The 21232-nt window shown below is 51.2% G+C and overlaps 1 protein-coding gene across 3 annotated transcripts in view; it reads right to left on the reverse strand.

The window, feature by feature from the left end:
- The window catches only part of ERI3 (ERI1 exoribonuclease family member 3), a 129091-nt gene that overhangs the window by 71557 nt on the left and 36302 nt on the right, over window positions 1-21232 (reverse strand). For all 3 annotated transcript variants that reach the window (XM_065879798.1, XM_065879791.1, XM_065879807.1), the window contains 2 exons: window positions 17713-17772; window positions 13331-13422 (listed from right to left, as the gene is read on the reverse strand). In XM_065879798.1, coding sequence (XP_065735870.1) covers window positions 13331-13422; window positions 17713-17772 — 152 coding nt within the window. The remainder of the gene's footprint in view (window positions 1-13330; window positions 13423-17712; window positions 17773-21232) is intronic.

Consider the following 21232-nt stretch of genomic DNA (forward strand, 5'->3'; position numbering starts at 1 on the left):
GTGTCTTGGCTGGTGAGCTATTCTCTTTTTGGCTCAGGCACTCCGTAGCAGTTTGAGTGGTCTTCAAGATACCTCATTCATCCCCCACCAGAGGCTCCCCCTGGCCTATGGCCATCTTGACCCTTTGCCTGGGCTGCCTTTGTGTGGCCTACAATGCCCTCTGGAGGCTCTGAGGAGAGCATCCTGCAAGCATTCAGGATCTGGGATGCAGTCTGACCTCTGCTTCCAGGACACAGCTGTTCCCCTTACCCCTGGCTGATCTCCTCTGCCCTGATCCCAGCTCCCCTGACCCCTTCAGGATGTGTAACACCTAGCCTACACAGTCACACTTCTGGTGGGCATTTTAAACCATGCTCCATGGAGCTCTAGGGTTCTAGGAGGGACATCGGGCTACTCTGTGGACTGGGGGAGGAGGAGGAGGAAGAATGGGCAGGGCCGTGCCCCAGCTTCAACCAGAAGAGCTCAACTTTTATGTTTTGTAATATTGGGCTTTCTTTAACGTTTTATTTTTTTTAAGTTTCCTGCTAAAAATACTACCCATTCAGTCTCTCTACTGTGCTGCTCTGGGTTCTCATGGCATTCGTTTTGTACCTTCTTTGTAGTGTTCTCATGCTCTACCGTACTTATTACTTAGCCTGCAATTAGTTTTGCACGTGCTGCTCCTTCTGCCCTGATCACCTGGCAGTCCCCACAGTCCCCAGCACAGTACTTACTGGGCCCCGAGCAACTCTCAACTGGGGCTAACTTTAGGCTCCTGCGGGAATATTCTTCCAGGATACACAGTGCTTAGTGCCTTCGATGGCAGTTTCCAATGGTATTTCTCGGAAGAGAAGAGCTGAAGTGGGTGGTAACTGACATTTACAGGGAGGTCCTGGTGAAGACGTGTGGCACGTGCCACTCTTAAATCACCAAATGCAGCACACCTGCTACCATCATCAATCATCTAAATCAACCTCTGGGGGACCAAGAAGACTTTTGCATCTGGCCAATCTCTGAGCAAAATGCAGTCTATTCCAACAGGAAATACCACTCACTAGACGTTCCTAAACCATGAATGTGGGACCATGGGAACACAGGATGATGCTCCCCAGCCAAGTACTCAAGGGTCTGTCCCCTTGTAGAGGAGTCACGAGCCCCACAGCTCTGCTCATCCGACTGGAGATGGGGGAAGCCCCTTGGCCCGTCAACCAGACCCGCCGCCTGGGCCTCCTTCTCCAGCCAGCTTTGGGGAGGTGGCAGCAGGGGCGCAGGGGGCTGTGCTCCTCCTAGCTAAAGCCGCTTGTTAATAGGCCCTAGATTCCCTTATCCCCGGGGAAAGGGAGGTAGCAATGAGCCCTCTCCCTCCCTCCACACACACCCCCACCCCACAGATGCCTCCCAGCAGGGCCAGGGAGGAGAGCCATTAGTGTGTGTCTCAGCAGACAATGGGGAGGAGAAGCCTCCAGAGCAAAGGACAACTGCAGCAATTAGAATGCAGGGAGGTTCAGAAGCTATTTAACTGGGTGACCCTGAGGTCGCTGCATCTGACTCCCATCCCTGGATAAATATTGTATGAGAGGGGAGGGGGGCAAGCGAGGGAGCCATCGGAGCGCTGCCTGTCCTTCCACTCCTTTCCCCACCCAACCCGGCTGCCTCCAGACACACACACCAAGAACCTTATTTACAGCCCTGACAGTCAGAGCACTCACTCTGCTAACCAAGAGGGAACGGACAGAGTCGACTCACCCAAAACTGACTGTGGCAATCGAGGAAAAATCCAGCGCTGTCGGGGAAGGGAGCTGAGCCAACACTGAAACACAAGGCTTCCCCCAGATTCTGGGTCCAGCTGGCACAAATACTATCACCCCAAAACCACCAGAAGGCGAAGCTGGTCCCAACTGGCAGCGAGTAAATAAAAAATGGAGCATCCTTCCACCTTTTGGGGGCCCGGTAACGGAAAAACTCCTGGATCTTACCACTACCCAGGTGTTCCTTAGCAAAGACGGGAGTCCTAGCTACCTGCCCAGAGGAAGCGGGAATAGCCACATGCCACTTATCCAGCGGGTCCCTTAGCTGACCTAGTGGGGAAGGGCCACGAGCAGGAAAGTCAGACAGAGCAGCAAGGGGTCAGGGTGGGGGAAGAAGAGGAGAGCGTCTGAGCACAGGCTGCTTCTCAGCCCCCTCGTGCCGCTCCTCCAGTCCTGCTCTAATGCACCCTGACATGCCTCTGAAGACAGAGAGCTGTTTGCAGTCAGCACCGTGATTTGTTAGTAATTATTTCCATGGTGTCACATTGCTGTCACTCTGTTAACAAAGAGACAGGCTGCCTCGGGCTGCCTGCAAGAAAGAATCGCAGAGAAAAAGGCCTGTCAGGCTCCCGGGATTCTCTGGGCTGGCTGGCTTTCTTCCCCAAACCAACATCCTTGCAGGCTTTGGAAGAAACAGTTTTACAGAACTATCAAGTCTGAGGCGTGTCACCCATTAGCCAGGGACACTGAGAATTTATCCCACCCGCTCACAGGCGCCCTTCCCAAAGGGCAACAGAACTAAGCCCCCAGAGTCCACAGATCATTCAGGCACGGGCCACTATGCCAGCTGCAGCCTTGAGTTCCCTGGCCTTCACCTTCCAAGACCCCTGTTTCCTGACCCTTCCTCCTCACCGGGGTGTTCACAGCCTCTCATGTGCTCTTAGGAGCCTGAGGATAGAAACCTATTTCAGAAGCAGCCGCCCCACTGGCATGGATGGTGGTTAGGGAGTATACGATGGCAGGGCATTTTCCCTCCTTGAATCTGCCAATCACCGTTCAAGACCAAAGCTGCTCAGGTACCAACACCTCTGTAGCCCCCAGGTGCCTGAGCACCTGTGAGGAGATCCTCTCTGAGCTGCCTGGATTGGGACAGAATCCGCACTAGGAGAGCTGGTAGTTTGCTTTAGCACAAAGTCATGTCTCCATTACCCTGGCTGGGAATTAGAGGACAGATTGGCAAGCGCTGACAAAACAGAGGTCACTCACCTTACAGGCATGGAAAGTTGGAGATTAATTCTCTCCTCTCACAGAGGGAATCAGACTCCTGGATAGTGGAAGGAAGGACCAATCTTGAAAAACCCTTTCACTGCCAAGCAGCAGCAGCAGAGAAGGGAGACGAAAGCCCACGAAAGCCCTGGAGAGGCCCTGTCAAGGTGGCAAGAGCCACTGCCACCAAGCTCCTGCAAAATCCCAGGAGACAGAGGAGCCTAGGCAAGACTAAGATTCTTCTGGTATCAGGGTCCAAAAGACAGAGGGCAGGGCTGGTTGCATGCACTGAAATGTAAACCCCACGAAGACAGGATATTTTGGAAGTTTTATCTCTTTGTTCACTGCTAAATCCTCAATACCTGGGACAGTGTAAAACATATAACGGGCATTCAATAAACATCTGCTGAAAGAATAAATAAAATGGGTCACTAGGGCTCAAAGGCCACTTCCACAGGCCTGGGGTCAGCCTCCCTCTATCACAGGGGTTTAGAAAAGAGGGAGGCCAGTGCAGACTCCACAAGAGACAGGGAAGACCATATGTCTGAAGGACTGGAATTAGGTTTTAAAGGATGAGGGAAATTAGGACAAGCTGATAGGTCTAGGGAGATGCTCGTATCAGATTGAACATTCACATACTTATTCGACAAACATAAACTGAAAGACTAAAGAAGGTATGTAGTCCAACAGAAAGGGAACACATAAGCTGCAGTGCAGTAATACAATGGAATCCTACCCAGCAATAAAAAGGCTGAACTACCGATACATACAACCACACGGATGAATCTCTCATATGCTATGTTGAGCAAAGGAAGTCCGACTCAAAAGAGTACATCTTGTTTGATTCAATTTATACGAAAGTTAGTAAGAGGCAAATGATCCAAAAGTAACAGAAGTCAGAGTAGTGGTTACCTGGCAGAAGGAGGGCATTACTGACTGGGAAAGGGCACAAGGGAACTTTCTGGGATGACGGAAAAGGTTCTTCGTCTTGATCTGGGTGGTGATTACACAGGTGTATACTTGTATAACAATATATTGAGCTGTCCATTTCTCGTTTGTATACTGTATGCACCCTACTGTACCTATTTCATACCTCCATTTCGAAAAAGATAAATTTTTTTGAAAAAGCTGGGTCTCAAGAGTCACACAAAGAATGTTCAAAAGAAACACAAAAATATCTCACCCAAAGGAAAATATTTTCCGGCATCAACAGTGGCTCTTTCTCCCTGGAGTTCAGGACACAAACCCTCCAGCCTTCACTCTCTATTTGCCAGAGGAAAGAGAAGCCCAAACAAATGGCCAAGGCCTGGGAAGGTCCAAAAATGTTCAAAACACAAAGCAGTGCAGCCCGAGTCTTAGGTGGAGGACATCATGACCTGGCGGGAGGCCGCATGCAGCCTCTACTCCAGACCACGGGAGCTCCAGGGAAGCAGAGCTGGCGCCCCTGGGCAAGCCATGTCCTGCTGGTTCTGAGGCTCTCTGAAGCAGCCTGTCAGATTCTCCCATGCAGCATAGAACCAGACTTCCAGACACTGCCCAGAAGAGCCACAAACATAAAACCAATTTGTCTTCCTGACAAGCCAGGTGGAGACTAGCTGAGCTACCCCAACTCTGGGCGATGGTCAAGGTCCGATTGCCTACAGCCCCTCCTGCCAGCAAGGAACAGGCAGTAAGAGCCTCATGGATGGTCAAGGGGCACTCCACCTATCAGACCGGGGACCAGAAACCAGGCGGCAACACTCACCTCAGGACCAATTAAGCAGTAAAGAGCCATCTAGTGAGCAGCTCCGCAGCAGGCCGAAGCAGGAGGCTCCCACCACCATAAACATCTCAACGCCTGGTCAGTCACTACATAAACATCTCCATCTTTTTATCAGGGTTTTAACTGAGCAAAACTTCCATCGCAGGGATTCCTATAATCACTAAAGTGCTTTAGACCCTCTGACACCCTCCAGGGGGTGAGGAGATGAGGCTGACACTGGGGCCCCACCCTTCAGCCTAGAAACGTTCAGAAAGTGGAACACCAGAGGCTCTGTCTGCCTGTGACGGCCCGTGCTCGCAGACCCGACGACAGGACTTCTCTCTCCCCGAGTGCCCCTGCAGGCCCAAGGTCGTCCCAGGGCACACCAGCTTCCCCAGACTCAGGCTTTGAAGGAAGGCCTCAGGCTGCACCACCCACTGACCTGGAGCTCCAGGACCACACGGAGAAGAGTGGGAAGGGAGCGCAGACCGGGAGCTGGGAGCCAGGAGCCTCCTCGGGCTCCAAAGAAGCCTGCTCCTGCCCTGAGGCCTGCCCAAAGGAAATGGACAATCCCCAGCCAAGCCTGCCATCAGGCGCCCCTTTCCTGCCAGGTCCAGGCCCCAGGACAGGTGCAGGAGGGGGCCCTCCTGCATCTGCGAGGAGGCTGGCCCCAGAGGCCGTGAGCTCTCAGGTGGAGGCGGGGCACCCCTTGCTCCTCTGCGCCCAGGAACTCGGGGCCCAAGGAGCTGTCAGGCTAACGAGGCTACCCCACTACCGCTCCATCTGAGCGTGGCAGGCTGTGCCGCACCACTGGCTTCAGGTGGCTCTCCTTTAATTAATGGCATCCCAGGCTCTGCAGGGAGCTTCACCCCACAATGAATGGCCCTCTCTCATTAGAGGCAGGCCTGCCATGATGTATTCAGGGCGAGGGCCAGGACTCATTTCCCTGTCTGTGGGCTGGGGATGGGAGGGAGGGGAGAGGCAGCAGGGAGAGATTTATATCGAGTGACTTGGATTAGCTGCAGCTGAAACATGACCCCATCAACGCAAGCTGCCTTCTTGGGGCTAACCCCATGTACCTCTGCTGACGAGAGGGCTCTAGGGAAGCTGAAGGGAGGGCAGAAGGTCTGGTTCTCGTTCTCTCTGGGCTTAGGCTGCAGCTCAAAGGCCCAGAATTCCTATACAACCTCCAGAACCCTCTCCCCACCCCACCCGCACACACTTTGTGTGCACTGGGAGCCTGCCCTGACTCTGAGCTGATCTCGTCCACTGAGAGCCTCTTCATGGCCAGGAAGCTGACCCACTGGCCTCACAGCTATGGGACCGAGGCCCTGACCATGGCAGACAGCTGTTTCTCCTGCTTTCTGTAGGAAATACCCTCACTCCCTACCTCAGAGGAGGACTCCACAACATGGTAAGGCCCCGTGCCTGCTGCTGTGTGCGCAGGATGCCACGGGACATCTCAGACCTCAGGCTACCCAGCGCTAGGTAAAACGCAGGCATCAGTCTGACATGGAAACATGCTGGCAGCCATCACCTCACTGTGGTGATCCATTAGGCTGAACCCTACATCCTGGGTGAGGAGATCCTGTGCAATATGACTCTCCTTCCCTCCCCCTGGCGCCACTTCACAGGGCTCATCAGACCGTGCAGGGTGGTCTGGGGTATTCAAGGCAAAAAGGCAAGTGCAGCCTTCAGTGGTCCACGTTTCCAATGTACTTCTCACAGACCTGGAAAGAAGGCCACCCTGAACTCCGCTAGCCACAGTGGTTTTAGGCCACAGAGCTGGGTAGGTTCAGGCTGGCAGCAAAGAGCACACAGGCCTACAAACTCCCCCTGCAAATCCCACTAAACTTGATGTTCAGTTTTGCTTGTGCTTGGGAGAAGACTCCTACTCAGAGCCTGCCCTCTTTCCATCCTCAGCCCTCTTAGAACGCCAATTCACTAAGAGAGCTGGAGGGTGGGCCCTCATCTGCTACTGCCAGCTAGTCAGAAGGTTGCTTTGAAGGCCTGCTGTGTCCCGAGGAGGCCAGGGCAGAATGCTTACCATCTGTACACACTGGCTCCATGTCACCCACACTTCTCCCGGTCCTCGTGGTGGAGCATTCACGTACCCTTCCTTCCCTACTCAGAAAGAGATGTAGCTCAGTTCTGCTTTGCTAAGCCCTATTTGGCAATGTGTCTAAACACATGCAAACTTAATTAGTTCAGGAGGGGAGCCCAAGCGCTTGCAATGACAGATAAAAGTATCAGGAAATGAGACAAGTCAGGACTGCCAGGGAGTTCTTACTCAAGCCCCTTCCCCCAGCAGGCTGCTAATCAACGGTGATACAGCTCAGTGCTGAGACCAACTGGCAAACCCATGGACAAGAGACACGTTTTCACGAGCTTAAAGACACGACGAGATGCCCCACGTGCTTCCAAACATACTACAGGACAGAGGTGTCCAAAGTGATATTGGCAGTGGTTTCCTTAAAACAGATCTGAGGATTCATTCATCTGTAGCTCAGCAAAGAGGCTCTCAGACAGCCCCAAGTCATTCCCCACCACACCTCCTGGCCAACCACGTCCCCAAAGTAAAATGATCTTAACAGTCCAGACCTCCGCCAACACCAGACCAGGTACCAGAAGCCGAGGGTGTCAGAGAACATCCCGAGGCTCTGCCACTCAGTTGCGAACAAAGGAGAGAAGGAAGGGCGTTCCCATCAACCACAAAGCCATGGGCCATGAAGGAAGACAGAAGCAGACGGTCAGATGGCAGAGCGGTCAAACGCATGGCTTCTAGAGTTCAAATCCCTGCCACAAATAGGTTGTGTGCCCTCGACAAATTACTTACCTCTCTGGGCCCGTTTCCTCATTTGTTAAAACAAAAAGTTACAAAAATAATTTTTTTCATTGGATTGTAGTAAGGTTTAAATGAGATTAATGTATAAATAGCACAGCAGGACTCCTGGGATGTGGTAAGTGCTCAATAAGGGCTGGCTATCTTTATTACCTGATGTAACTTTCCCAGAGCAGTCCCAGCCCTCAGTCCTGGCAGCACAAATGTCTCAGAGAAAGCCCTTCACACTGCACCTAGGACCAAACTCCTCCTCCCTCGCCCAGACCCCCCTATGCCATCTCACCCAGTACCCACCGTGGAGGGCCCAACACCCAGTGCTGGCAGGGGCAACCCAGGAGCTTCTTGGCACTAGCAGAATGGTCCTCTAACCCCTCACACTCAGGCTGGTGCAGGAGGGCCCAAGGTTTCCTCTTCTATTCCATTCTCCCTGAACCTACCCACTATGACCCTCTGCCATTCTTCCTGAGCAGGGTATTCCACAGGCCCACTCCATAACTTAGTTGTCATTTATTCAACACACATTTATTGAACAACTACTACATGTCAAGCATTGTCCTAGGGTTGTAATGGTGCCCACAATCTAGGGAAAGAGACAGGCAAGTTGAGGCAGCTACAGCACACTTTCATGTATCAATAAGCACATGTGCTCCAAGAACACACAGGAAGGCACCTGGAGAAAGAGGTTAGGAGGGGATCCTTAGGAATAGGCCAGTTAGAGCATCTGGCTGGGGTGAGGACTAAATACATAGAGAGCATCAAGAGATGAGGCAAGAGAAATAAACAAGAGCCTTGAACGCTCCAATAAACAGTGTGACTTTGCCTGGAGGGCAAGGGGAAGCCTTGAAGGCTGCTAAGCAGGTGTGATGTAATCTGCTACAATTAGGAGAAAGGAACAGAAGAAGCAAGACAGTCAGAGAGACCAGTGAGAAAGAAGACTTTCGTAGGAATCCAAGAAGAATATGGTGACCTGAACTAGGGCAGTGGTACTGGGTTTGGAAAGAAGGCAAAGACTCTGAGAAACCTCTGGGACAAAGGATCAATAGGATTTGGCAATTAATTTGTTATGGCTAAAGGGAGGAACCAAGGGTGATTCTCAGGTTTCTGACAGAACTACTAAGTAGATGGTACCAGTCAATCATTATTTAAGAGAATGGTGGAGGACAAGGTGTTGGGAAAAAGTAACACCTGAGCTTTAAGGGGTCGGTGTATATCTAGGTGAGAGAGAGAACAGGGGCTGGATATGAAGGCTTGGAGTTCAGATGGCAGATGGAGCCGATTCCTTTTCTCCAGTGGGATCACTGCTGCCATGTCAGTTCCCACTTCTCAGATGGAGGAAAAATGAGAAGACAGCATACAGAGGATAACTGAAGCTGGGGAATAGATCACTCTGATAAGTGTGAGTGTGTCGGATAAAAAGAAAAGACAGCTAGGAGAGAGGTCGAAGAAATACCAATATTTAAGAAACACCAAATTTAAGAAAAAAGGAAAGAAGAATCTGCCAAAAGTACTGTGAAGGAAAAGTCAGAGAAACAGGAGACATAAGTAGAAATGAAGAGTGCTTCAAGAAGGATGAAGTGGTCAGCTTTGCTGAATGATGCCAAGAGGGCCCAGACTGACCCCCATCAAGCAGGTCACCGGCTCAGCATTTCAGCCTTCATCTACACGCCCCACGAGACAGTCCCTGCCCCACAGTGCTCCCCAGGCGGGTGCTTCCACCGCCATGGGACTTCACTCCAGGTGACAGCAGTCTCTGCTCTTCCACAGTCTTGGCTGCATGACCCTCAGTAGTCCCCATTGAGTGCATGCCCCCAAATCAAGCAGTGAGTAGGGTAATATGAGCAAGTGTCTTTTTTTTTTTTTTTTTTTTTTTTCAATCAAAGACATCATGTTTGTTTGTACTTGAAACAACAAGAAGGGAAACCTATGCAGTCTGGAAAGGGTTCAGTCATCTGAAAAAAAAAAAAGAGTGTGAATTCAGGTGTGACTTTCACACAGATGCTTCCACCTGCCTCCTGATTGGTCTTCTTCATGATGAATAAAGAACAAAATAACACAAAAAACTTCATGTCAGAGTACTGAAGTAATTGGAATAGATCTCATTTCCTTTGGCTGGACAGCATAGTATTAAGTGCTTTCCCCCAATTGACACTCTAATAAATTATCATTCTTTTTTCAGAAAGCTTTCTACCCAGGTGGCTGAGTTTTTTTGTTGCAAAATTAGTTCAGATGGTCTCACACAAAATAATGTTAAATGCTGAGCAAGTATCTCTTGATCTCCAGACTTTCACCAACAGAGGGGTGTAGTATGCACACCTCACAAGGAAAGCAAGGAAAACAACTAAAGTCAAATACCAGGCCCGCATTCACACAGTCAACCTCCAATGGCAGGAAAACTCGCTATTCCAAAGCTAAGGGGGAGGGGGAGGAGGACCCTCTCAGCAGACCTTGAGCGGACCCCTGGGCCCTGCCTCCCCACAGCGGTGTCTGCTGATCCTGCCCCTCTCCTCCAGAGGGCCCCCTTCCAGATGGCACCGAGGACCAGGTCCACCCTCATATCAGCTCTTCCTTGTCCCCCACTCCCAGCCCACACCCCAGTCCTCCTGATCTCAGACCCACAGGCCACTGGAAAAGCCTTTGGTCTAGCTTCTCAGCTACCTGTGCTATTCAGCTGGTAAACACAGGCCACCAAGCTACAGGTGAAAAGCTGAGTTCCTCAAGGGCAGCACCTGTGCCGGTGTCACTCCTCACTCCGCAATCCGCCCTATCCTCCCACCATGCTGAAGGTGGAAGCCCTTCACAGAGACAATACAGAGAGCCTGGGTACGTGGAAAGAGAGAAAATTGGTGAAAGAACGCTAAACTCTACAAGGAGCTTCAAGAAACACCAGGTAAGGCAAAGGAAAGGTAGGTCAGGTAGGAAAGGCAAGCTGACCAAGAGCCAAAACCATGAGTGTCATTTCTTAAACAGGTTTAGAAAGAAAATTAAATCTGCACCCCCTAAATTAAAACCCACCGTAGCAGGATCTGTGATGACAGCATCGAAGCCCATGTAAACCGGAGTGTCAACCCATTCAGACTGACCAAAGATGGACACAAAACAATTTTGTCAGGATGGGAGCAGATTTCTTTTCTCCAGTGGGATTTCCGCTGCCACTTCAGTCCCCATTTCTCAGTGCCTCACTAATCAGGCCCTTTCCAACAAAACTGATGTGGAAAAAAAAAGTGATGTGAAGCTGGTTGGAGGGAGAGGGGGGCTGGGAGAGGGGAAGGACAGCAACGAGAGGGAACCATGGCTCTGAGAGACTAGAGTGGGAAATGAAAATATTTGCCGAGTTCCCTAGACTTAGTTAAATCTGAAAATGGATGTCAAAATAAGAAGTGAGCCACATACTAACAAGTTGTGGATGTCAGTTTAACACCACCCTTGTCAGGCTCATCAGCAGGCTTTACCAGGCGTGTGAGAAAGTGGCTGCTCTGACGACAGCCATCTGACGAGAGGCTCCAGGAACATGGAAAAGCTGTGCGCCGTCACGCAGCACTACTTAGATTTCCTCTCTGGCTGTTTTTATTTTGCTACACGTTTAATTAAGAGGCTTCCCAGCAGTTATGTGGGGTCCTGCTTCTAAAAGGCAGACACAGAGGTCTCCTCCCCCAGCCACCTGCCACCTGCCACCTCCTTGCTCACTGGCTTTCAGAGCTTCACTGGCCTTCCCGAGCCAGACCCAAACCAGCCACCAAAGTCCGCCAGAATCATCTCTTTTGGAAGCTATGTGGCCTTAAGAATTCAATTCTGCCTACCTCTGAGTCTGCCAATTTGAGCCTCAGTTTTTAATTGTGCTTTGTTTTTTTCATCTGTAAAAGGGAGACACCACCTTCTACCCGAGAAGGCAGTTAGGAGGACTGAGTGAAATATAGTATGTGCTCATTAACATCTGATTTCCTTTTATGTGTAATTTGATTCCCCAACCCTATCCCTCTTCTTCATTACACCAGTTCTCATGAAGATGCAAAGCAGCCTCCCAAGTCACCAAAATCTGTCCAGGGCCTACCGTGCCAAGGCCTGAACTGGTGCTGTAGGCCAGCACAGGCCAGACCCAAGGAAGATGGCATCTCCTCTCCTTCTCATGCAGAAACCAACCAGACGGTCCCCAACATCATGCACAGGAAAGCTTTCATATACACATATAAGTACACACCACTCACAGCCATCACAGAAGATGCTGAAACTGGGTGTTTGGGCCATGAATACACCAAAGAGAGAAAGCCATTGGGAGAGTGGGAGTCTCAGAAGGCTACCTGGAGAAACTGGGCCTCTGGTCTGGGCCACATGAGCCCCAGAACTCTGGGTGTCAGCCTGAGCCCCACCCCACCCCAGACAGCTTCTCCTGTGCTGGAGCTCCTCGTAAGCCCCTTCCCACTTCGAGTGCTCAAAGCTGCCCAGGATGCCGTAACAGAGCAACAACAGCCTTCCTCCTCCTCACCTTCTCCGCGGAACCCTCCCCCGACTCAGCTCTGCCTCCAGGCCCAGCCACTGTAATTTCCCTGACAACAGGCGTCAACGGGAGCTCCGGAGCCTGTGGTGTGCAGTCAGCATGCACATGACCTAAGGGCTGAGGGAGACAGGTGCACAGGCACTTATGTGATCCAGGCCTGCCCTTCCTCCCGCCTCACCTAGAGGGTTGGGTCCAATAGCCGGCTGACAGCCACCTGGGTGCAGAACTTCACCTCAATGCCCAGCATCCAAAAGGCATAAAAAGGATCTTGGTGAGAAAGTAATGCCTGAATTTGTAGGAAATGTCATTCTAGAGCCACGACTCCCCACCCCAGCCAATACCCTACCCTATGTTCAAAAGCTCACACACACACACACACACACACACACACACACACACAGTGCTTGCTGCCACCTTCAGTCACAAAGAACACAGAGGTATCGATTCTATCAATCCTCAGCAAACAGTGCCCCACTACCTCCACCCCGCTTTAGTTCCTTGGGGGCTCTCTGAAGCCAGGTATCCAGGAGGACAGCCAAGAGGCAGAAGTGTCAACCCAGCAGAGGAACCAGTTCTGTCTTCCATAACTGGGGCAGGATCAGGAGACAAAGGAGAAAAAGCAGTGGCGACAAAGGAGGAAAGAGGAGGCTGGTGACCTGGGCAGCTTCCTAGAAGCATCCCTCTCTCATCCTCACAATGGGCTCTCCGTGGGACCGTCAGGGCCTCGTATCCCAGATAAGAGCCTAGCCTAGTATAACGGTTAAGAGAATGGACCCTGGAGCCAGGTTGCCTGCGTTTGAATTCTGGCTCTGTGTGTTCTTGGGCAAGTTACTTAACCTCTCTGTGCCTTAAGGTCTTCATCTATAAAATAAGAATAACAAGAATCCCTAGGGTTAGTAACTGACTTACTATTTCCAAAGCATTTAGAACAGTAAATACTATGTATTTGGTTTAGAAGAAAATTTAAGACCCTCTTTTACCTCCTTCTTTTCAGGGCAATAACATGTAGCTCCACAACAGGATGGGCTGCCCTGGCAAAAGCAAGAAGGCAACAGCAGTACTAGCAGGGTACTTGGCCTGTCCACTCCTGGTTCTAGAGGCAGAAGGCAGGGCTCCCAGCCCTTGTCTCGCCCTGCTGACCCCAAAATCCAGGGACTCCTGACCCAGGTGCCCTGAGGCTTGGACATCTGAGCCTGAGAAAGGCAAAACCTGGTCCCGCAGATTCCAAGCCCTGCCAGCAAAGGAGTCCTGCTCATACTCACATGACTTTTAAGTCCCAGTCTCCACAGGTGACAAAAATTGACTTGACGTTTGGATCTAAGAGGCCTTCCTTCGCCATCCACTCATCGACCCTCTGAAAAGTACACAACAAGAACAGATGAGATTTTCCTTTTTTTTTCCCTGAGTCTGTGAAGAGCCACACAGTGAAACGCAGATAAGCTGCTTGTAATCAGAGCAGGAGAAAACTGTAATCTTATCCCTCCACTCTGGGGTCTCAGTCTTGACTCGGAACTTTGGAGGCCCTTGCAGGACAATCCCTGCAGGCAGATCCCACAAGCCCAAGCGGTGGGGGGCGGGGGCCCCTCCACTCCCCCAGTGCCTGGCAGCCCACCCTGGACAGGATAAGGACAGATCCCAGTAGGTCAGTCCACATACCTTTGGTCCTCAAACAAAGGCACAGCCTAGCACACTCACAGGCTGTCCTGGGCCACGAGAACAGGCTGGGAGGAGGCCCCATGCAGGGAACTCCAATCCACAGGTTCATTCGCTCATTTATTCATTCCACCCTCCCACCAAATGTCTACTAACCAAATTTATTAATTTGGTTATTCCCCAAATGAAGGTGAAGTTAATTTTCACCATGAGTCTAGCAGAAGAGGCTCCTCTGACGGGCTATAGGCCCATCTTGACAACTGGGATAGCACTGCCTGCTCCAGTCACTAGAAGCTCATAAACTGGCCCCAGACTTTGTATTTCTCCTCTCCTGGTTGGGGATTCAAATTCAGCAGAATCTTCTGAAGGCTGAGCTCAATTCCTAGACAGGGAAAGAAACTAATCCTAAACACACTTTAAGTCTTTCTTCCCCTTCATCCCTTTGATCCATTTTATTATTTGCCTCACACTGGAAGTACAAATACTAAAATCAGTATATACCGAGAAAATTGTCATAAAGAATTCATGGAGCATTGCCTATTTTTCAGAAGATCCTAGGCATGGGGCAAGAGTGCGGCAGATCACACTGCTGTTCCACTCACACAGGAGGATTATTTTTAAAGGCCATATTGCGTAGTCGTTAGAAACGTGGGATTGGAAGTCAGACACATCTGGGTTCTAACCTTGGCTCTTCCATATCCTGGCTGTGTCACTGATGGGAAGTCATTTAAAAGTCATATAACCCCTCTGAACTTCAGTTTCCGTCATCTATAAAACGAGGTAGGATGACTAACCTTACAGGGCTGTTTTGAGAATTATATGTGATAATGTATTAAGTGCCTACCTAAAAATAGACAGTAGGCTGGGAAGGGAAGAAAGACAGATCATCTTAATACAATATAATAGAGGCAGCAATGGAGAAGTACCCAGGATGCCATCAGACCAAGAAGAGGCAGAGGCTAGCCTCACCTTTTACAGGGAAAGGAGTCAGAAAGGCTTCATAAAGATGACTGAACTAAGGGCTTGATGACAAAACTAAGAGTTTGCTTGACAGCATGGAACACAGGAAAGGACACTCCAGGCAGAGGCAAAGGCTTAGGCATAGCCATTTTGTATCTGATTAGCAATTGTCTGTTTAATGTCTGCCTTCCCCACCATACTATCAGCATCACAAAGGCAGGGACTCCTAGCTGTCTTATTCACCGTCTTAATCCCTAACCCAGCACAGTGTCTTCTTGATTAAAATGTGAGTAAGAAATAATGTGACTGGAGTCCGCTGTGATTGAAAGGTAGGGCAGGAACTGAGGCTGGGGGACTAGGTTAGGCCAGACTGTGAAGGGCCTTGTGTGCCCAGCAGGTAATGGAGAGCCCATGGTAATCCTGGGCTCCCTGGAACCGCAGAGATTCGGGAGGCCTGGCCCATGCTGAAGCAGTCCTGGAACAGGGCCAAGGATCCCATCTAGGTCCACGACCACAGCAGCTCTATCTCCTGGGACATCAGGGCCACTCCTCAGTACCGGACTCTGCAGACCCTCTTCCCAGTCTGCACACCAGAGAATCCTCCTCAGCCCAAGGGTCTCCCCAGCAGCTAAATTTTGGACCTTCCACTGCTGAATGGTTTGTCTCCCCAGTCACTCTGGCCCAAACCCTTGCACGACACACACACACACACACACACACGTGCACGCACACATGCATCCTTTCCCCAGGGTCACCTAAAGAAAATAAGGCAGACTTTACATAAGAAAAGAGGTAAGGCAAACCTGAAGGTCCCTAAGTCAGCTAATCTCGCTCCAGTTCACTGGCCTTAAATCCCCAAGGTAAGTGCCCCACCTGCTAGGGGGCTCCCCAACGCCCCAATTCCTGCAAGTGGTCCTGGAAAAGAAAGCAGGACAGGACAGGACAGGACTGTCAGGAGGAAATGCCCAGCAAGACCAGGGCTTCACCATGAGAAGCACTTACTGCTCCTTCGAAGCTTAGGGCCGAGGCCATTCTCTCATGCAGCAGACATTTAGTGAGCAGCTTCTGCTATGAGCCTGTCCAGGAAAGTGATACTTTTGGAATCAGGCCTGTCCTTTTCCTTCCCTTCCTGTTTGAATGGATAAAGGGCTGGAGGGACCACCAAGACAAGCCCCAATCAGCCAGCCCTTCTGGCTATTGAAGGTCTAGAGGAATGCAGACTGAGCCCTGCTTAGAACAAATGTGTCAGGCAAACATCTAACTGGCCATCTGCTCAGGGCCTTGCTTAGGACAAGAACTAACTCTTCAGCTCTGTAACCAACTCAAGGCTAATGGGAAAGAGTAGAGCCCAGTCTGGTCTCCTTGTCCTCTCGGAGACTTCCTATCTAGGCCAATGCCTGGAATCTCCCCCTCTTCACCCCCCAAGTATGCTGAAATAGCAGGAAGTAGCTTCCTGGGTGAGACTCAGAATCCTCTGAGCATCCTGCTCCAGAGCTGGCCTGGGGCCAGCAGGAGCACGCCTTCTGAAGAACAATCTCCCCTCAACCAGCGCCACTGTGGAGAAAGCTCCATAACCTCGACAGCGCTGGTTTGGTGCTGGCCCAGAAAAAGCATCTTCCTCCCCGGATCCCAGCCAGAGACACTCCAGGGGAAAGCTGCCTGCCCCCTTAGCCTCGCTCTGGGATGCTGGCTGGGAGATAGGGAAGGAAGGTCCCCTCTTTCTCCTTGAGTCTGGGCCTGGAGGGAGCAGTCCAGGCTGAGGACCCCCCTCAGTCATAGGGTGAATCTCCCCACCCAAAAAAGAGGGTCAGTGGGGCTGGGAGACACCTCAGAGCCCATCTTCTCCCAACCCCACAAGAGCCTGACCAGCCACAGAGCCTGGGCCTGCACACTCCCTGGGACAGGGAACGCACTTGGCCACTGGGTGAACCTAGACCTCTCTCTCTGGCCCTAGTTCCATCCTGAGGAGCCCCAGGAAATTCAGTCTGCATTTCTCTCTCCCATGGGACAGGCCTCTAGGCTCAAGAAAGAGATCTTCCTCCCTCTCCACCACCCTGCTCCCTCCAGGTGGACTAACTCCGAGGCAGATGTGCTCTGCTATCCTCCCAGACACTCTGCTCTCTCCTGTGATATAGGGGCTGAGCTTTGGGTTTATTGCTCTTAAAGATAAATAAAGCACCTAAGGAGATCCACAGGCTTTTTTGCTTCTCTTCTCCCGCTAGAGAAGGGAGTGGGAGGGGGAACTTTCTCCCTCTCTGAAAACCCCAGGCCCGCGGGGTTGGGAGATGAGCTGAGGCCAAGCACCGCTTCCTGACTCCCTCAGGCTGGAGCACAAGCAGCAGCGTCTTAACCTTTTCCAGCTCCCGGAGGAGAACATCCCAGAAGTGTGGTCTCTGCCAAGGGTTCTAAAGCCTTTAATTTGATTTTCCTCACATAGGCAATTGTTGTAATTATTCTGATTAGGAATCATTACCCAGCGCAGCCTCTGCACCCCTGACAGGCACGATGCATCCAGCGGCAAGCTGCAGTGGGGCAGGCGGGCCGGCCGCACCTCCTGGAGGAGCTGACAGCAAACAAAAGCCATCGATGGGGAGTTCTGCGTGAGTTAATGAAGTGCTCACATGCCACAGGAAGCCAACACTAAAGCTAAACAAAAACACCTCCAGTCCCCGGGGCCAGCCCGCAGTGCTGCAGCTTGGCTCCCCTACTCCCAGCCGCCCAGCGCGGGCTGCCCGAGCCGCCGGAGCCGCCAGCCAGCACAGCCACAGGCCGGGAGCTGGAGGGGCCTCCACCAACCCCCGGTGGCACTCGGACATCTCGTCAGTAACCCTGACGGGAACAGCTGGAGATGACAGATCAATGGTTCAATACTCTCAACAGCATGTCACTGATGTGACAGCAAATGTTATTCTAATCAAGCCATAATCATAGTCAAATTACAGGGCTATGTTCTCAAGAGGGGAGGGAGAGGAAGGCGAGGAAGGCAGCAGGAAGGGGTCAGAGGTCAGGAATTAAAGGTCACTCAACCTACCTCCAGCACTTGCTGCAGGCTTGGCTGACCATCCACCATGGCTTGAATAATCCCGGTGAGCTGAAAGAAAAGAGAAATAGCCGATGGGTGGGAAATCAGGGCGCAGGGACTCAAAGCTGGACTGGATCCTTTCCTTTCTGTTTTTCTCCTTCTACCGTAAAAGACTCTGACCTGCACAGCTGTAGGCTCCGAACCTGACAGAAGCCTTGGGAATCAAGTTTCCCCACAACTTCCTGCCCCAAGATGGGGGTACACATCCACATACCGACCACGGGGTGGGTCTCAGACCTGTTTCAGCTTTCATTTTGCAGAAAATTTGGTTTTATGTGTCTTCTGAATTCAATAGGCTCAATAACTCCCCCTGAATTACAGTGAATTCACCTCCAAGCTTCTCAGAAGTTCCTGCAGAACTCGGGGAATGCTCACATGGGACCAGCACACTTGGTTCCAAGTCCACCCCTTCTCTGAGCGCCGGTGTCCAGCACTTCCCCCTCTGAAACCAGCAATGGGCCGGGGGGGCCCCCCAGGCATCCACCCTTCACCCTGCATACCTGGGCCCTCAATACCGGCTAGCCAAGCAGGAAACAGGCACCTTTAGCAGACAAAAAAGCCTACGAACCTAGTCTAGAGAATTTCTGACTCAAGGGCTTCCGCTCCACCCAGGTCAGGCCTAGGTTCAAACCAGCTTGTTGCTTTGTTTTGTTTTGAAGTGGAAAATACCCCTCAAGCGCAGACTAGATAGGCTGCCTGGAAGGCTTGCGGCCGGAGGCCCCCTGCACAGACGTGGGCCCAGCTGGAAATCATGGTGGCCAACATGCCCCCAGCCACTTCCAGACAGAGTAGCATCTCAGGCCTGCTTGGAAACTTTTTTTTTTAAGTGCGGGGGGGGGGGGGGGGGGGTGGGGATTAAACTCCAATTAAACTATAATTACATTTAATGAATACCAAATACCCAACTCACAGAAACCGCTGGCTCTAAGAGGGAAGGTTATTTTCTCATAGCGACTTACATGGAATGGTAATACACACCTTTTAGGGAAGAAATTTTCATTTTAAGAACGCTGGGTTCCTCTAGGTGGGTTTCTGTAGTTCATCAAGTCATTATTAGGTGGTATTTTAAGGAAGTGTAAGGACACAGCCACTCTATTTTATATTCCAGAAACTGTTTTTATATTAATCTGTATTTTAATTGGGTAACAGCTGCTGCCTACAGACTTCCCATGGTCTAAAAGGAAAATAAATTAGAAAGATTAACTACACTGTTGTTTTGCGAGGCTTTAACCCACAGCATGCCCACCCGGCTGGCACCTCCACACCCTTTCCTTGCTTGGGAGACCAAAGAACTGCCCAGCAGAGGGAGGGCCTGAGCCAAAGAGAAGAAAAGGTGGTCGGTCCCCTGAGGGCTGGGGGTGGGGATGGGGAAGAGTCCAGGGTCTGTAGCTTTCATCTTGGAGTGCTAAGACTCCTCCTTTTATTTAGTCAACATCTACTCCTGGAGAGGCTTGGCCCCATTCTAGGAAGCGGGGATCCAGCAGTGAAGAAAAGCGTGGAAACCCTGCCCTTGTGGAATCTGCGTTCTTCTTGGCAGCCCCGTCCTGGCCCAGTCCAGCCAGCACCCAGAGCCTGTTGGCCTTCCCGACCCACACACTAGGCAGGAAGGGCCCTGCGTTTCGTCTCAAGCAGGGGCCGGAGTCCAGAGTAGGCCTGTTGCCAACTCCAGGTCCAATAGCCAGATGACTGGCTGGCACCCATGCACCTACCACTGCCCTTTCTCGCCCAGCTTCTCTCCTGCTCAGTTCTCCCAGGGCCGAGTCACATCCCCAAGCCTGGAGCTGGGGCTTTGGGTCAGAACTATCCTGGAAATGGGGGCCCACAGCCATTCTTCTCGGAAAGCCCCAGGGTCTGTGTACAGTCTCATGTCCAGTCTGAGTTTCCTGGGTCAAGGTTAGGTCTACTTCTCTTGGCTCCCACCAAGGGTCACTCAGATGAACACTGAAGGGCTTCCAGAAAGTCTCGCTTACACAGGAAACCAATGGCACCCTTGCCAAGAACCCTCTCTCCGTGGAGATGGGACTTAGGTCAGCACTTGTGTACAAGGTGCACAAGCACCTTCCCTGGGCCCCAGGAAAAGCACTACACTGAAAGGAAAAACTGGAGCGCTGCCCTGCAGGGTCTCTCACCAGACTAGGCCCACCTCTTCCCACCCTGGGGTGTGGTGAGGGTGGGAGCCTCCCGGATCCTGGGGCTCTCTCACACTCCTCTCCAGGGCTCAGCAATCCCAGAATCATTCAGCCTGGGAGGAGCCTAGTGAGCTCAGCTCCCTCCCTCTCCATGCTTCCCAGACCACCATGTCCAGCAGGACATGACTTACGGCTTACAGCTGAAGGACTTGAACTCAACCCCCAGAGACACAGGGGCTGGAGATCCTTTCAGGGGCAGGCCTCACTCCCCTGCATTAATGCCTCCAACAATGGACCACATCTTATCAGCTCTGCCAAGGCACTGGATGAAAAGGGGATGAAATCTTAAAAGTCAGTCTCTGTACCTGATACTGACAACCTATAAGACCTGTACCACAAACTGTGAGGAAGAGAGACAATATAATAAAATAAATACTGGGAAGTTATACCTTATGCCTAACCTAAATCTTTCATGCTGCTCTTTAAGCCCATTCCCACTTGGGTTAATATATGTTTGTAAAAAGCTTTCACAGCCTCACAATGAAAGGTACTAGAGCAAAGCCAAGTATTTATTAAGCTGAGAACCAGGGCTCACAGGCTAAACAGAGCTCAGAGACCTTAACCACTTAAAGCAGGAGAGGTGAGAGGAAGAATTAATGTGTGCTCTGTGGCTCCTTTCACTGAGGGATTACAGATTAACTCCCGCTTCTCCAGACTCAGAAACCACAAGGCGAGGAGCTTTTGACCCTGACTGATAACATGGCTGGTTACTGAGATCCCCTCCCGCACAAGGGCTTTGTCCAGGAACGAGCTGGCTTCCTCATAAACACTGGCAACTACACGAAGCAGCCCAGGACACTCGGTGCCAATAGCATGTCAGCATCCAGTGCTTTCTCCCTTCACAGTTTATCTCCAGCACAATCGTATTCTGACACCAAGACAGTTTGTTGATTACATAAGCACTTGTCTCTGGTGTGCAATCTGATAATCAGACCCACTCTTTCTCCTCAGACAAAGAGACCAATAAATCTCACCCTTTATAAGTACAGGTGCAAGACAAAGCCCTTTACTGGCAGTTAGCAAAATGGGTATTTTTCCTGGTTTTTTTTTCTCACAATGACAACAACAACAAAAAAGACTGCACATGGTCAGCCCAGCTGCTAGAGACAGAGATCTGATGAGTTGGAGCAGATTCTAGAGGTGGTAGGGAAAGGAAAGAAACACATCCCATCCTATCTCTGTCACAACCATGTCTCCAGACCAACTATCAACTGGAACTAAGAAAGGACCTCAAGAAGGCTAACAACATGTTCATTACACAGAGCAAGTAAGGGTGTCTA

Source organism: Phocoena phocoena, chromosome 1, assembly GCF_963924675.1.
Source record: "Phocoena phocoena chromosome 1, mPhoPho1.1, whole genome shotgun sequence".
In the NCBI taxonomy this organism is placed as follows: Eukaryota; Metazoa; Chordata; class Mammalia; order Artiodactyla; family Phocoenidae; genus Phocoena; species Phocoena phocoena.